This window comes from Eptesicus fuscus, chromosome 9 (genome assembly GCF_027574615.1).
Source record: "Eptesicus fuscus isolate TK198812 chromosome 9, DD_ASM_mEF_20220401, whole genome shotgun sequence".
Taxonomy (NCBI): domain Eukaryota; kingdom Metazoa; phylum Chordata; class Mammalia; order Chiroptera; family Vespertilionidae; genus Eptesicus; species Eptesicus fuscus.
This window is the reverse complement of record NC_072481.1, coordinates 54,115,771-54,132,184: the sequence shown is the minus strand read 5'-3', so window position 1 is coordinate 54,132,184 and position 16,414 is coordinate 54,115,771. Positions and strand designations below refer to the sequence as shown.

The 16,414-nt window shown below is 38.8% G+C and overlaps 1 protein-coding gene across 1 annotated transcript in view; it reads left to right on the top strand.

Moving 5' to 3' along the window:
* SLC44A5 (solute carrier family 44 member 5) overlaps nucleotides 1-14,223 on the top strand; it is a 316,083-nt gene extending 301,860 nt beyond the window's left edge. Inside the window, exons 19-24 of the mRNA XM_054721154.1 lie at nucleotides 2,525-2,628; nucleotides 4,654-4,727; nucleotides 5,334-5,404; nucleotides 5,511-5,599; nucleotides 6,903-6,987; nucleotides 13,855-14,223. Coding sequence (XP_054577129.1) covers nucleotides 2,525-2,628; nucleotides 4,654-4,727; nucleotides 5,334-5,404; nucleotides 5,511-5,599; nucleotides 6,903-6,987; nucleotides 13,855-13,961 — 530 coding nt within the window. The 3' untranslated portion in view covers nucleotides 13,962-14,223. The remainder of the gene's footprint in view (nucleotides 1-2,524; nucleotides 2,629-4,653; nucleotides 4,728-5,333; nucleotides 5,405-5,510; nucleotides 5,600-6,902; nucleotides 6,988-13,854) is intronic.
* The last annotated feature ends 2,191 nt before the right edge of the window (nucleotides 14,224-16,414 follow it).

Here is a 16,414-nt window from a genome sequence, read left to right as displayed (position 1 = left end):
GTTTTGTGGCCTAACATTATCTATTCTGGAGGATATTTCATGTGTGCTTGAGGAGAATATATATTCAGCTGTGGTAGGATCGAATGTAATGTAAATGTCTATTAAATTCTTCTGGTGTAACATGTAATTTAAGTCTAATGTTTTATTTTTGATTTTCTGTCTGGATTGCTCTATCCATTATTGAAAGTGGAGTATTGAAATCCCGTACTATCATTATATTGCTGTTTATTTCTCCCTTCATAACAGTTCATGTTTGCTTTATGTATTTAGGTTGCAGGCTTGATCTCCAGTAGGGGGGTGTGCAGGAGGCAGCCAATCAATTATTCCCTCTCATTATTGATGTTTCTATCTCTCCCTTCCTCTCTGAAATATATATATATATAGTCAGTTTCTGGAGATTTATCTTGTTACTGTTTGTTTGAAATGTATTTCCTTGTTTCTTTATTTTTTCTTGACTCTGTTTTGGTTAATGTGCATTGGATGAAAAAGCCACCTCTCCCCTTATGTCAGATTGGTCTCATATAGGAGATGAATGCTATCAATTAGCCTAGCTCAAGCTTCTGGTTCTCTTAAAACTGTAATTGGCCTAGCCACCATAGTTATTCTTGGTGGCTCCCAAGACCTGTAGGTGTCTCAAAGGGGAGGATCATAGGCAAAACCAAATGCAGGCTGATTAAAAGCCAGATGCTCAGACAGCAGCTGGGAAAGTATGCAGTTTAGCACCTTTCAAGGAGAAACTGGGAGGTGGGTGTTTTTGCCTGCTCCCTCTGCACAGAGACAGGGTGTATAGCCATGGTGGTGGGTGTGGGGAGGGTGCTCTTGCACCATTTAAAAACTGCTTCTTTGTTTGCTATAGTCCTAAGGAGTCATGAATGCAAGACCTGTTGGCTAAAAGGGCCAGAAGAACTGGGAACCATCCCTCGGGCAGCAGACTCAAATGCTATGGCACCAGGCATGTGTACAAGCAACTTCCAAAGAGATGTTGGTGACCGAGTGTAATAAATGCAGTGAGATAGCGACAGAAGGTGGTGGGAGTGCCTACCAGCTTCCCTCAGGCTCCATGGAGGATCGTAGTTAGCTCCTAGATGCATGCAAATTAGCAAGTCAGAACCTTGGGTCACAGGTTATAAAGTATGCAGTCAGACCCCTTCCTTAGAAAGAGAGAAGTACAGGTGTCTTTGCCTGAACTCTGTGTGCTATGCCCTGAGCGGATAGCTACAGTGAGTACTAGCACATGTGCCTGTTAAAAACCGCCTCTTGGTTCCTATGGGACTTGTCCACACAAGCCTGGTGGCTTTCAGAGCTAAGTGTTTTCAGGACCTGTCCCTTGGGTGGGAGCCTCAAAAGTTGGAATCCTAGACGTGTCTGCCCCCTGGTGGTCAATGCACATCTTTTGTGCAAACCCTTCACTCCTCAGGAGAAGCTGAGAATTGGATATATCATCCCAATTGTATGGTATTGTGCAGAGAGTGGAGTCTATAGGGTGGTGGGCCTCAGCCTTTCCTATCCATTTTAGTGTGGGGGTTTTCTTGGTTATCTGATGTCTGTGTCACTGAGCTAGTCTTTGGATTTCTCTCAGAGGAGATTACTCCATGTATAGCTGTACACTCAGTGCATCCGTGGAAGGAGGGAAGTTCAGGGGCCTCCTGTATCATCCTCTTGGTCTCACACAAAGAATTGGCACATACATTGCTCCAAACAAGATTACGCAAGTGGTTAATAAGCACATAAAAAGAGGCTCAATATTAATCATTTTGAAAATGCAAGTCAAAACCATAATGAGGTACCACTTCACATCCATTAGAATGGCTACTGTTTAAAAAATGGAATATAACAAGTGTTTGTAGGATGAGGATAAATTGGAAATGTAGATTGCTGGTGGAAATATAAAATGGTGTAACCACCACAGAAAACTGTGTGGCAATTCCTCGAAAATTAAGAATAGGATTCCCAGCTGATCAGCAATTCCACTTCTAGATATATATACTCAAAAGAATTGAAAGCAGTGGCTCAAACAGATACTTGAACAGCAATACTCATAGCATCATTATCCACAATAGCCAATAGGTAGAAACAACCCAATTTCATCAACAAAGGATAAAGAAAATGTAATGTACACATACAATGGAATGTTACCCAGCTCAAAAAAAGAGTGAAATGATGAACCTTAGAAACTTTATGTCAAGTGATATGAGGTATAGAAGAAGCAAATTCATACAGATACAAAGTACAATAGTGGTAACCAAGACTGGGAGAAGGGGAGAGCGAGGAGTTATTTTTAGTGGATACAGAGTTTCTATTTGATATGATGACAAGTTCTGGAAATGGATAATGATGGTTGCACAATATTGTGCATATACTTAATGCTATTGGATTGTACATTTAAAAACAGCTAAAATGGTAAATTTTGTATATATTTTATTGCAACTTAAAAAATGTAAAGCCATTGAAAATTTTTTAATTTATTTTTTGACTCAGAGAGTTTAGTTGCAAACCATTAATAGATGTAAATATCTCCTCATAGATAACCAGAACAACATTGCCAAATTTCTACAACACTGCCTGAAATGCTGTTTCTGGTGCTTGGAAAAATTGGTAAAGTTTTTGAACAGAAATGCCTATGTTATGGTAAGTAGATTATTTTTTATTTACTGAACTTCTTTGCAAACCCAAACCCCATGTCTACATTTCCATCTCTAAAGCTCTTTTAGATCATGCAGTTGAATTTATCACATCCTATCTAATAAAAGAGTAATATGAAAATTGATTGTCACTCCAACACACAAGATGGCCACCCCCATGTGGTCAAAGATGGCTGCCCTCATGTGGACACAAGATGGTCACCACAAGATGGCTGGCAGGGGAGGGCAGTTGTGGGTGATCAGGCCAGCAGGGGAGGGCAGTTAGGAGTGACCAGGCTGGCAAGGGAGGGCAGTTGGGGGCAATCAGGCCTGCAGAGGAGGGCAGTTAGAAGTGACCAGGCCGGCAGAGGAGGGCAGTTGGGGGCGACCAGGCCTGAAGGGGAGGGCAGTTGGGGGGGGACTAAGCGTGCAGGGGAGGGCAGATTGGGGGACCAGGCCAGCAGGTGAGGGCAGTTAGGGCAGTTAGGGAGGTACACCCCCTTCCCCCATGTATGAATTTTGTGTACCGGGTCTCTAGTCTATATCTATATATATAAAAGCCTAAGTGACCGAAAGACCAAAAGATGTGCATTGACCACAGGGGGCAGACACTCAATGCAGGAGCTGTCCCCTGGTGGTAAGTGTGCTCCCACAACCAATCTCCTGTTCTGGCCAACCTCCCGTGGTCCCTCCCCCTGTCCGGCCCTGATCAGCCCCAATCAGGACTGGGTGAGACAGCCCCGATTAGCCCTGATCACCGGCCAGGCTGAGGAATCCCAGCCATGCACAAATTCATGCACTGGGCCTCTATTGTGGATATAAGAATTTGTGAATCAGCTGCCTAAGTGATTCAAGGCTATGTTTTTCTAGTTGAGATAGAAATTAGCTGCACTTCATTATCGCTTTCAAAATCTCTTTGAAGAGGGAAAATATTTATCTTGGAAATTTTAAAATGTGCTAGAATGAAAATGATTTTGTGTGTCTTTGATATAGTTTATTGAGAAGAAAGCTTAGTCTATGTTTTACTCTGAGAAGAAAAGATCTTTCTAATTTGTGATTTATATATTTTAAAGGAAGGGTCTGTTCCTTTTTTGTGTGAATCTTATGTTGAGATATGTGGCAATGCCTAACTAAATTTGTTTCTTATTTCCTGGGGAATATGGAGGCTTCTAAAGAAATTTTTAAATATAGGGAATCCAAAAATAAAATTCTTTTAAAATTTAGTAGCTACAGTCTAATGACACTTGCTTATTATCACAGTGACATAGGATCTGCAGCAAACAATGTCTCAAATTGTCATGGAGATTCAAGTAGTCATTAATATACTTCCAGTGGGAATGTTGTATTGAGGCTTCTCATCAGTAAATCAAGTGTATTGGAAGTCACTGGGCTTCTGAGAGTAATTTTTGTTGTTGTTAATCCTTATCCAAGGATATTTTTCCATTGATTTTTAGAGAGAGTGGAAGGGAGGGGGAGAGACACAGAGGAAGAAACATCAATGTGAGAAAGACACATTGATTGTTTGCCTCCTGCACACCACAACCAGGGCCGAGGATCAAGCCTGCAACCAAAGTACGTGCCCTTGACCAGAATTGAACCTGGGACCCTTCAGTCCAGGGGCCAATGTTCTATCCACTGAACCAAGCCAGTGAGGGCTCTGAGAGTAATTTTTAATATGATCTCTACAACATTTAACCCATTCAGCAATAAACCCCAGCCAAACGCTTCAAAGACAGAAACCATTTCCTGAGATTTGAGAAAAGATTTGAGAAACTGTTTGAAGTTGTCTAATCTCCATAGGGTTTAATGGGATATATAGCATCTGAAGCAGACCTTATTGTCAACAACACTGAGAGTTGTGCAGAGCTGAGGACACATAGTTCCCATGCCTCCCACAAATCCAAATGTTGGAAAGAGAAATGAGAGTACATGGCTGTATGGGTGACAGAGAATTGATTTCTTTTCCTGTTATTGGATTGTCTCTTGGTCTTGTCAGGATTACTGACTCCAGAATAATAACTGTCTTCCTCAGATTGCAATATATGGCAAGAACTTCTGCAGGTCTGCAAGAGATGCTTTCGAGCTGCTGATAAGAAATATTTTAAAGTAAGTAATCAGGTTCAACATTGCAATCGATTTGCTGAACCTTGAGCATCACATACTTCACATGTTGTTATTAAAGTGTCGGCAGCCATCTTAAACATGAATATTGTCTTTTAATTTGATAGATTTAAATTTTATCTGTCACATCAATCATTTATTTTTATATCTTAGAATTATTTCTGCCATCACTCACCGAAGTCCTTACACCCACTGGCATTTATTTAGTTTTATTCCCTATTTTTAAGAAATCCCTCACATGGACATTATCGTCATGTCTCTGACCATTTCTCTCTCCCAAAATTGATAGTCTGAGTGAACAAAGTCAGAGAATCAAAGCAGCATCCTTTGGATTCAGGATGTCTAGGCCATGAGTTAGGTAGGGAGGCTGACACCAACCAATAGCACCCAACAGCTCTACCATGTCATCTTCTGTTTACTTCATTAAGAATGAGTCGGGAATTCATCCCAGAACTTCAATTCTTGCATTTAACAAATGCCAAAGTTACAGCAAATACGCATCAAAATGAACTAATGAATTATTTATTCTCATAAATTTCAAGTAATGCATGTAAACACAAAAGAACACTTGGTTTTTTTTCTGATTCTTAGAGTTGCAGTTATGGATAAAGTTACAGACTTTGTACTCGTCCTGGGGAAAATACTAGTTTCTGGGAGTATAGGTAAGTAATAATAATAAAAAGTTTATAAGGTGCTTAGAGAAACTACTACAAAAAGCTATATTCCTTTGCAAATGCATAATATACATGTTCTGCCTTTTCATTGTAGGTGTCCTGGCCTTTTTACTCTTCACACAGAGAGTCTCAATCATTATAGAAGGTCCAACATCTTTAAATTACTACTGGGTACCTTTGCTGGTAAGAGCTGGTGTCTTAGTCCAGATGCTGTAACAAAATACCATAGACTGGGTGGCTTAAACAACAGGAACTTATTTTTCACATACTGAAGGCAGAGAAGTCCAAAGTCAAGGTGCCCACAGGCTAGGTTCCTGATATGGCTCTCCTCCTGGTTTGCAAAGGGACACCTCCTTGCTCCATCCTAACATGGTGGAGAGAGACAGTATCTCTCCTGCCTCCTCTTATAAGGGCGCTAATCTTATTCAAGAGGGCTCTACCCTTACAACCGAATTACCTCTCAAATGCTCCACCTCCAAATATCATCACATTGGAGATTAGGTTTCAACATATGAATTTTGAGGAAACACAATTTATTCCATAGTAACTAAGTAATATTGACTCTGGTTTATCAGAGATAGAAAAAAAAAGTACAAAAAGGAATATGAGAGGTAATGATAACTAACATTATCAGACTTACTTTGTGCTAAGCCTGCTTCAAAGGTTGGGTTCCTTGGAAACAAACCCTGAGACAGAGGATTGCATGTGAGAGGTCTATTAGGAAGTGTTCTCCTGAGATACACTTTTAAGGAAGTGAGGAGGGCAGTCCCGGCAAAGGAAGGAGCTGACCCAAGTTGCAGTTATAGCTGAGGCCTTAGGCATAATTACGGGAAATTCTGACAAAGGGACTGAGCTTTTATATGCTGCCTGAGGCAGCCGCTGCCCAAGGGTTGCCCCTGGGTGGGGCTGTAGCCTTGGCTGAGGCAGTTCTCTGCAAGGAGGGCAATTTGTACTGAAGGAAGCAGCCTACATTACCCAAAACTGGGGGGCAGATGTGCAGCTGGAGGGGACCTGGGTGGAGTCCTCTGGCATCTATTACAATGTATTAACTCACTCAATTCATGTGTCATAAATACTATTATTATTCACATTCTCCCCTCTCCCACCAACACTTTCATAGAGGAGGCACAGACAGGATAAGTAACATGTTGAAGAAACACCTGAGCTATGATTCAAGCCTGAGCAGTGTGTGCTCTTACTTCCTATGCTTTACTGCCTCCGTGCACAGAATCCTAAATATGGGATCTATTTGGTAGGCATTGGGGATAGTGGTAAGAAATTGGCAGGTGATCTAGTACATTTTGTTTAAATCCCAGTACATAGCACTCAAAAACATTATCATTGAATATTTTCTGGTCTCTATATTGAAATCTTCCTCAACACAGAGCACTTCCAAGCTCTCTCATGGTGACTTTCATTAAAGCTGCATTATTGTTCTTCTAGACGAGTTAATGACATCATCATTCTCTCCTTTACTCATTTACAGACAATCATTGCTGGATCTTACCTAGTTGCACACGGGTTCTTCAGCGTCTATGCAATGTGTATTGATACAATTTTCATCTGCTTCTGTAAGTTTTCAGAATATGTGTTTCCCCCCTTCAGTGGATAACCAAGAGATGAGGTTAAGATCCATGCCCATAGCTGGCTTGTAGGTTTGCTATCACCTGGCTGTAATCGCAAATCTGTTTATTTGGAAAGAGACATTGTTGAGCGGATGCTCTTGAAACCTTAATGGCTGAGAGAATGGAGTTTGCAAAGCACAGAAGAGTCCGCTACTGAAATGAACCACGGGCTTCATGGCATGGTGTTAGCATGAAATGGTTGTTTTATTTCCTAATGTTTTAAAATTTATAATAATGATTGGCTTCTGTGGTGCTTTATTAACAGAACTGAAGACATGACTGGGCTCTGGAAACTCTTTGAGGAGAGCCTTTATAGATTCTGATAAAGCCAAGCTGGCAATGGTTTCAAAGACACATGGGGACCAGTTCACATTAGGTAACACAGTGACAAATGGGGAGGATTCATAGAGGAGCATGTCCAGGAAATGGCTAGACAAATTCTGATGCTTAGAGTTAAAATACGTGCTTCTTTAGAGCTTTCATCACTGACTTACTGACTGTGCCTCTGTGTGACATGTGTAAGATGCATACACGAAATGGATATGTCTTCTATTAGTATTTCATCTTAAAAGTCCTGGAGAACCTAGAGCCCATCAGGAGCTTGATCTGGCTCTCACCTTCAACCTAGAGCAAGGAGGGTCAGCAGGTGAGAGCAGAACTTGTTAGTCCTACAGCTAGACCCTCTGAGAGATTATTTCTCTGGCACATTGACTTAAGAAAAGTAGAGAAAACATTCTATAACAGGGCATTACTGAGTGATCCACTCCCCTCTGTAAAATTAAATTTGTTTTTAATATAAACCATAAGTATCAACTTCACGCTGGGGTCAGGAGAGAAGATAATAACCTCAGGGAGAAGTAGTCAAGGCAAATCTCCTATAAAATGGTTTGACCTTGTTTTTGTTTTTGTTTTCTTTCTGAATATTTAAAAATCAATTTTCAGTAACCAAACAAAGAAGTCAGGGGGACTTTGTGTACTATTAGCTCTTCCTCTGGCTGTAAATAGAACTGGAATGTTTAATATTTTCCTAGTACCCCAGTGGTTTGTTAGGAAGAACCACCTGAACAAATCTCATACCTGAGCTGGAATGAGAAGCATGGGGTAAGGTAGTGCCTAAGACAGAGCAGAGAACTCTCAAATGTTCCAAGATCTCTTCTTTCATCTCAGACACTAAACATGAGGACAATTCTGGGGGCTCTCACTGGGATAGTTCCCGTTCTTGTAACTAAAAATGTTTCTCAAAATATATCTCAGGAAATGTCTAGAACCTACTCCTTTCCAGTCTTTGGAAGCTTTGGCAAATCATATGCATTTTAATTTTTACAGTGGATTTTAAATTTAAGCAGTGAGAAATGTTTTCTACCCTTTTATATTGATAATTACTAGCTTCTTGAAAACCGGGTGTACTTTTAGCTTTATTCAATATGTTGTGTGTTGAACATGAATTGTTTCCTTTCAGGGACTCTCACATTTGATAATAAAGAACAAGGGAAGCAAGTTGTGTTTCCCTTCCCTTCCCAGCTGTTACCATGGGCAACATCTTACTTTGGCAAACATTCTTCTTACATGATACTCTAAGCCAAATTATGACTGTATAGAGCTGTACCTTTTATTTTTTATGTATATTTTTGTACCTAATATCTTGACTGCGGGTAAAACTGGTGTTATAAAAAATGTGAATCATTTGCAAACACTTCATTTACAGAAACATGACATCTTTTTTAACATTACAGGGCACTGAGAATTTTGATCCCATGGTGGAAAAAAAGAATAGTTGTAGATGATTATTAAAATGATCCATACCAGGCTTCCTACCAATACCTTAAGGGTGATGACAGCAACATATGATATGTGATATATGGTACAGAAATATGATTAAGGAAGAAAGAACAAAAATGTTTAGTGTCTCTCATGTTTCCTCCTTAGATTTTCATGTTGTGTGTGAGGAAAATTACTGTGAGGTTTAATGCAGAAATATACTAAACAAGCAATCCACCATTCCTAAAAGACTCTGATGGAAATAAGTTAGATTTATTCCACAAACTATGATCATATGGTTTTATATACTATTACTTATCCTTTATGTTATAATAAATAAAGGCTATAAATAACAAATCTTTTACAATGTATTAGTCAAAACCTAGAATCAAATTGCATTTATATATTTATTGATAGACTAGAGGCCTAGTGCATGAAATTCGTGCACAGCGGGTAGGCGGGAGGGAGTGTGTCCCTCAGCCCAGCCTGCACCCTCTCCAATCTGGGATCCCTCTCACAATCCAAGACTGCTGTTTCCCAACCGCTTGCCTGCCTGCCTGCCTGATTACCCCCTAACCACTCCCTGCCAGCCTGATCGACGCCTAACTGCTCCCCTGCCAGCCTGATTGCCCCTAACTGTCCTCCCTGCAGGCTTGGTCACCCCCAACTGCCTTCCCCTGCTGGCCCAGTCACCCCTAACTGCCCTCCCTTGCCAGCCTGGTCCCCCCAATTGCCCTCCCCTGCAGGCCTGGTCCCCTCCAACTGCCCTCCCCTGCAGGCCTGGGTCCCCCCCAACTGCCCTCCTCCGCAGGCCTGGTCCCTCCCTACTGCCCTCCATTGCCGGCTATCTTGTGGTGGCCATTTTGTGTCCACATGGGGGCAGCCATCTTTGACCACATGGGGGCGGCCATCTTGTGTGTTGGTGTGACGGTCAATTTGCATATTACTCTTTTATTAGATAGGATATTATCTGCTGTGAATTGTATGTACCTTCAGGAAACCTAATTCTCAGCATCATTCTGGTACTTCCCCCCAACCACCCAACAGTGAACACTCCATCTCTTTATTATAAGCCTAGGCAAAGCAGCAAGGCAATGTATGTATTACAGAAGTTAGAAAACACTAGTATTCACTTTTAAATGTAACCTGAGACAGGCTGCAAGGATTTAGGACAGGATGCCTTATAGAAGTAAGTGTCAGAAGGTTGGGTCCTCACCTAATCCTGATTGCCCGAGAGCTTTTTTGTTTTTAAAAATATATTTTTATTGATTTCAGAGAGGAAGGGAGAGGGAGAGAGATAGAAACATCAATGAGAGAGAATCATTGATTGGCTGCCTCCTGCAGGCCCCCTACTGGGGATCAAGCCCGCAACCTAGGCATGTGCCCTTACCTGGAATGGAACCGTGACCTCCTGGTTCATAGGACCACGCTCAACCACTGAGCCACTGTGACTGGGCGCCTGAGAGCTTTCAACTTTAGGAGGATCATTTTATATCTCTGGGTCTCAATTTCTTCATGTATAACATTAGGGTCTGGACTACCATCAAAAGTGGCTTGGAACTTTGAAATTCAATTATTGTTCTACATTTATCACAGGAATAATACACTTTTTATTCAGCTTCATCTCAGAGGATGTGGCGGTTAAGCTTTCTGAAAGAAGCAGCCACAGAATTTAAAGATAATGCTTTTGAAAGGGCATGAAAGATTTTACTTTGAAACAGTCAGCATACCTCGTGGGAGTGGGCGGGGCTTAGGAAGTCTCAGCGCTTCTTACCGTACTTTGTCCAGCACCGTCACTGAACTGCCCTCCTTTGTCTTGTATTTGACTTTCTAACGCTGATTTCTCTGATTTTTCCCTGTTCGACTCTCCAATTTATAAAAATGCGTATAATTGTTCCGCCGCTGCTTGCTGCTTGTGCCTGCGTTGGCCGCTGCATATCCAGGTGAAGATCTGGAAAGAAATGATGGATCTACAGAAAAACCCTACTTCATAGCCCCTACCCTGCACGGCATTCTGAACAAGAGGCACCTCGTCCCCCAGAAGCAGAAAGAGTAGAAAAGCTCCAAACAGTGCCGCTCCCTTTTAAGCAGTTTTGTAAATCCGGTCATTTGTAATTGGAAAATGATGCTTTTGAGTCACGTAGAATTTCTGTGCTGGTTTCTAGAAAGCCAGAACCTGGTACCACCCGAGGTGCCGGGCCTTCGATCACAGTAGCCTCTGTGAACCAGGACACGTGTGGACTGACTGTGGTCCCTGCTGAAGGGCAGTAAATGGCATACTTGGTTCTTTTTAAGTCTATTGCCGAATGTGTTTTAAAAGCTTTTATAACTCGGCGTGCTGTTTCTCATTGCAGCACTTTAATAGCCTTTCTTGTGATACATGTATATTTGTAAAGGATATTCAGGCAATTCTTGAAAGTGCTATAAATGTATAATGGATTAGCCATAAAAAGATTGACTTATAGTTAACCAGCATATGGTACTGAATTTGTAAATACGGTGCTATGGTCATGTTTGTACTGTTCAAGCTAGTGGACAACTCTCTAAGCTGTGATTAAACTTGTATTAATGGTTCCCTAGGAAGTATATTTCAGTGGGTGATTCAAGTTCATAATAAACATGTAGATGTTAATGTTACACAGGTTCCATAGAGAGCGTTACTAGGTAAAATTTACTGTGGAACCTGCACAGCCGGCTTTGTTTTAGTGATACTGCATTTATAGTGAAGTTGAATCTGGGTTCTGGAATGTTCATTTTTAATGGACCTCTGGCCACCATAAAAGTATTCTAAACAAAACTGAAATGGCCACATAACTTATTGTCATTTGTTTCAACCTAAAGAGAGACAAATTCCTATTTTCCTATTCCAACCATCTAAAAAATTGGTGTGGATTCGTTTCAGAAGAAGTGATTATATCTTTTCGTGAGTATACCTGTTTTTCTAGATTAAAGAGATTGGCTTTGTTCTACAAAAGGTTTGATTTTAGCCCAACTTCCAGTGAGGAAAGAGAAAAGTCATTTCGGATTTTCCACTAAGGAAATATGCTATTAGTCCTCTAGAGCTCCCTCATCGGGCACCTTTATAAGAGGACATACTGTGGGTTAGAAAAGCTGTCCCTTGAGGCCTGAGGAGGAAAGTTACTGCCATATCCCACCCCTGCTGGCAGGCCAGTTTCTGGCAGCCTGTGCCTGAGCCTTTTGCATGGCAGAGCAAAGCATGAACCAGACATTCATTCACTTTGCTTGCCCATCCTGCGTGCAAGTGCATATGATACAACTAACAGTGTACAAAAGGACCCCCAAAGGAGCACTGAATCAAGTTGTATCCTTTTGGCTTTTACACTAAGCTTGAATAGAAGGATTGTTTATGCATTGACAGAAAAGAACACGTTGATCTAACATTTTTATCTGATTACGATCCATGTATCCCAGAGAGCCAGAATTGTATCGTTGTGTTACAGACTAATATAAATACTAATTTATGAAATGATCCTAAAATGTGGAAACCTACACTTAGACTGACTTCATGGCAGTAACAGCAAGAAGCCAATGAGTAGGGAAGATATTCAAAATATTGGCCTTTGCAATGGCTTAGTTTGAGATGATTGTAGTCAAAAGTGTCACTTGGCTTCACAGCTCAGTAAGGGGCTTTCTTCACACTCATTCTTCTTGAAGTATAATTCAGAGAAGAGTGACAAGCTGTCTTCCTCGATGGTTATTATTATTTTATTATTCAAAAATATAGGGGTTACAACATCTAGTAACGTAGTTACCTCTGTCTTAAATGTTGAAAATTATAAGGATTAAGTCCACTTCAGGAGTAGTAAAAAAGTTCATAATGATGAAACAAGACAATTTTTAATTTTTGTATGTATCAGAATCACTGACAACTTGTTATAAATATAGATGCTTGTGCCTCACCCTAAGAGATTCTGATATATTGTGCTTGGGTGTGGGGCATCTTGTGATTATTATGAAGTTTTCTAGTTGATTCTGATGCACGTAAAAGTTTGAAAATCACTTGAATAAAATATAAGTCAACGTGTGAGAAGCTAGTTGCCTATTTTCTCCTTATATTCATGGTTGTTCTAAGAGTTAGAATATTGAGAGGCAAAGGGGATTAATTTGGAGACATCTAAAAAATGGTAGATTTTCCTATAGTTTAGATTCACGGTGCTAGATGGGCCCTTTGTATTATATGTTTAACATTATATTAAGGTAGAAAATTGTCTAGAGTAAAAGTTTTTACTGAACTATATGAAGGTACATTCTAAACTTGGCTATTTTCTAAGGCTATAACCCTTGGGCACAAAATCATAAAAAAAGAATGCCATTTGATTCAATATTTCTAAATAATTTATTTAAAACTTAAGTTTTAGCTATATTATAGGCTTAATACTAGTCAGAAAAATATTCTCCATTAATAACTTCTTTGTGTAATTTAAATATATTAGGGTAAAAATGAGCATTATTTTTGAGGAAAAAATTTAGAAGTCACTTTTTTACAAATAAAACTAATTGAAAAACAGCAATATTTCTCAAAATTTGCAATTTAAGGATTGGAACTATTCTAAAATGTATCAATCTTATTTCTTAAAACTATACTATCTGAATTGTTTCTGGCCAAACAAAATAAATTTTGAAAAAGTGTGGTCACTTAGAAATCACATTGAGAAATAGTACTTTTTAGGAATTTGAAGGTGAATTTAGAAATTCCTGGTGAATCGTTTAGGTTTTTTGCCATTAAGTTTGCTGTCCAGAAGAAGGTAAACATGATTTCCTCAGTCATGCAGCTGAGAGACATAGACTATTGGCAGAACCTCACCTGGCACACAGAACGAGATAATATCTTACCGACATAATAACAAGGGCTGATTGTTTCCTCATAGTTATGTTTACAATAATGTTGATGCCAAACTATGCTGTTTAAACACACACACACCACCACCACCAATACATTTTTGAACTGTGGTTAAGCAAGAATGCAGCAGATGGCGCTGTGACTTCTCTTACAGTTTTGCTTTGATATTTACTCTGTGCCATTCTTCCTCCTAGTGGAAGATGTAGAAAGAAACGATGGTTCTACTGAAAAACCCTATTACATGAATCGCTCTCTGATGAAGATTATGAAGGTGAAAAGTACACAAACTTCGACGCAGTAGAGGTGCAGACTGATCATCTGCAGCGGTGTGTACCCTTTTCCTCATCTGCTGTGTCTGACTCACAAGCGCTCTGTGTTTGGAAGACTGTATTCACGACCTTGTTGGCTCTTATATGCATGTTTTATACCAAAGCTTATACTGTAATATGTGAAGCCATCAGAAGTCGCAAGGGAATTGTTAACAACATGGAACATTTTTATACTGAGACCTTTTGTTTTGTAATTCATTTTTAAGTAGAGTGGCTTGGATGTTTTTGAAAATACTAGTGACTGTGTTAATATTCTTTTAAATATTAGATTGAAAAATGATACATGGTTTAAATTGAGAGCTCCTAATGTATATTTTTAAAATCACAGCTAAAAGACTTCTGCAGGGGAAATTGGTAAACAAAGCAAAATAGAAAATTTTAAAGTTTTCCCCACTCCTGCTTGGCAGTAAATGGGTAAAAGACTGCCCGGCTCCAGATTTTGCTCAAAGTGTAGAATGTTTCCTATTAAACAAATTGCCAACCATCCAGCCTTTACTACTTCGTCCTCTCTGACAAAGTGCCTTACTGGCTGTTTAATATTACCCAGCTTTTGTGGGCAAGTTTACAAACATTGTTTAAAGACAAAACAAAACACCTGCAATGTTTAGTGATTAAAACAAGTCTTCTTGCATTTGTTTTCCTCTTAGCTCACTGGTTGGAAACCATTTGTCATTTCAGTGTGTTTAATATCCTCACTCTACAGAGTGCATTGCAGCATAAACAAAGCCCTTTGCGCCTAGTGGACACTCATGAATGTGTACTACACGCAAGAAAAAAATCTGAAAGGACACTTGCTGTGTTTCTTTTTTTACTAAAAGTGAGAAGTTTAAAAATGTAACCTTTTTTATAGTAGATCTTTGAAAATACAGTAGGTATGACAATGTTTTACACAAACTAAAAAGGGAAACTTTGAGAAATTATAAAGAAAAACTTTACCCCAAGAAAGGGTGCTCACAGATGTCATGTATTGAATAGCTCCTTTTTAAATGATTGTTTATTTGTCAAGGAGTGTTATATGTATGTAATTTTATTTTTGAACTTTTGATATGAAATAATCAGTTTGCTTATAATATATTCATTTTTATTGTGCTAATGTAAATAGGAGCATAATTTCTAATTCAATTTTAAATGACTTTCCTAGTACTCTTAACTTGAATGAAAATGAATGCTGTTTGTTACAGGAAGAATCCATAAAGCATTCACCGTAAAGGGATGTCAGTCTCACATGATAATTTGTGAAAGTTTTGAGAATCAACAGTAAGTTACTATCAGTTTATCTATGATCACAGGTGTTTAAATGTGACTTTAGATAATCTTTTATGCCAAAAACAAACTCACATGAGCGCATGATAGTCTGAGCTCTGTAATCAATGGGTTTCTGCTATGCAGAAATATTAGGACCATGTTGTCTAAATATCTTTGATAATGAAAATATTTAATATTTAATGAAATTTGTTGTTACTCATTGTTTGAAATCTATTTGTTTTTTTCTTCTAATAAAGATTTAGATAAGAAAAAACTGCCTGCCTTATTTCTTTAAGCTAGAAAAGAAAAAAGCTTTAGTTTTCAAAACCCACTATACCATGACAGGAAATATATAGTTTTTTTTAATATCTAGATTTATTGTTTTTAAAAACTCCATTTTTCTCTAGCTGTGCATTGATTGCCACATCAAATAACTGAAAAATGATAATTTATACAAAATAAATAAATCAAAGCTAAATGGATAAGTGATGGATTTTTTTTAATCCAATGGCCGAAATTAGTTGGTCTTTGTTTTAATTTGCCACAGGTTTACTCAGGCCCTCATTTGGTTTTTTCAACATTCATAAGAAGTAAATCTCATTATTTTAAAGACAGGGATCGATTTCAAGAACCTAAAAAACGTGAACACTAATTAATGATAGTTTTCCAAGGTAAGATTAAATGTCCCAATCATTGGTTAATCTTAAGCTAAAAATTTTCTTAGGTCCAGACATACCTTAATAAATGTATGAGTCTATTTTTAAATTGAATTATATATTAAATATTCCAAGTAAATTTTCTTTAAAATTTAATAGGTATTTTTAAATAAAAACATTAAAAAATGTTCATGCTATTTCCAGTGTTCTTTTAGAATGTCCTAACTTTAATAAGATGCTAGCTAATATAGCTAATGATTCCTTTCCACTTAAAATAAAAATATAGTTTGGTATTCATAAGAAATTCAAGTTCTGCTTTAGATCTTAATAACTCTTAGTTTTAGATCATAAAGCCACTGACTATACTTGTTTGAAATTGGACTCTGATTTGATTTGGTGTTTCCAGAAAGCTTAAAAAGAGTTTGTGAATCCACACAGTGGAATCACACTATGAAAGGTTCTGTGGGACCATCAGGCATAATCTGTTTAAACTCATATTGGAAAACAGGCTCTGTGCAACAATT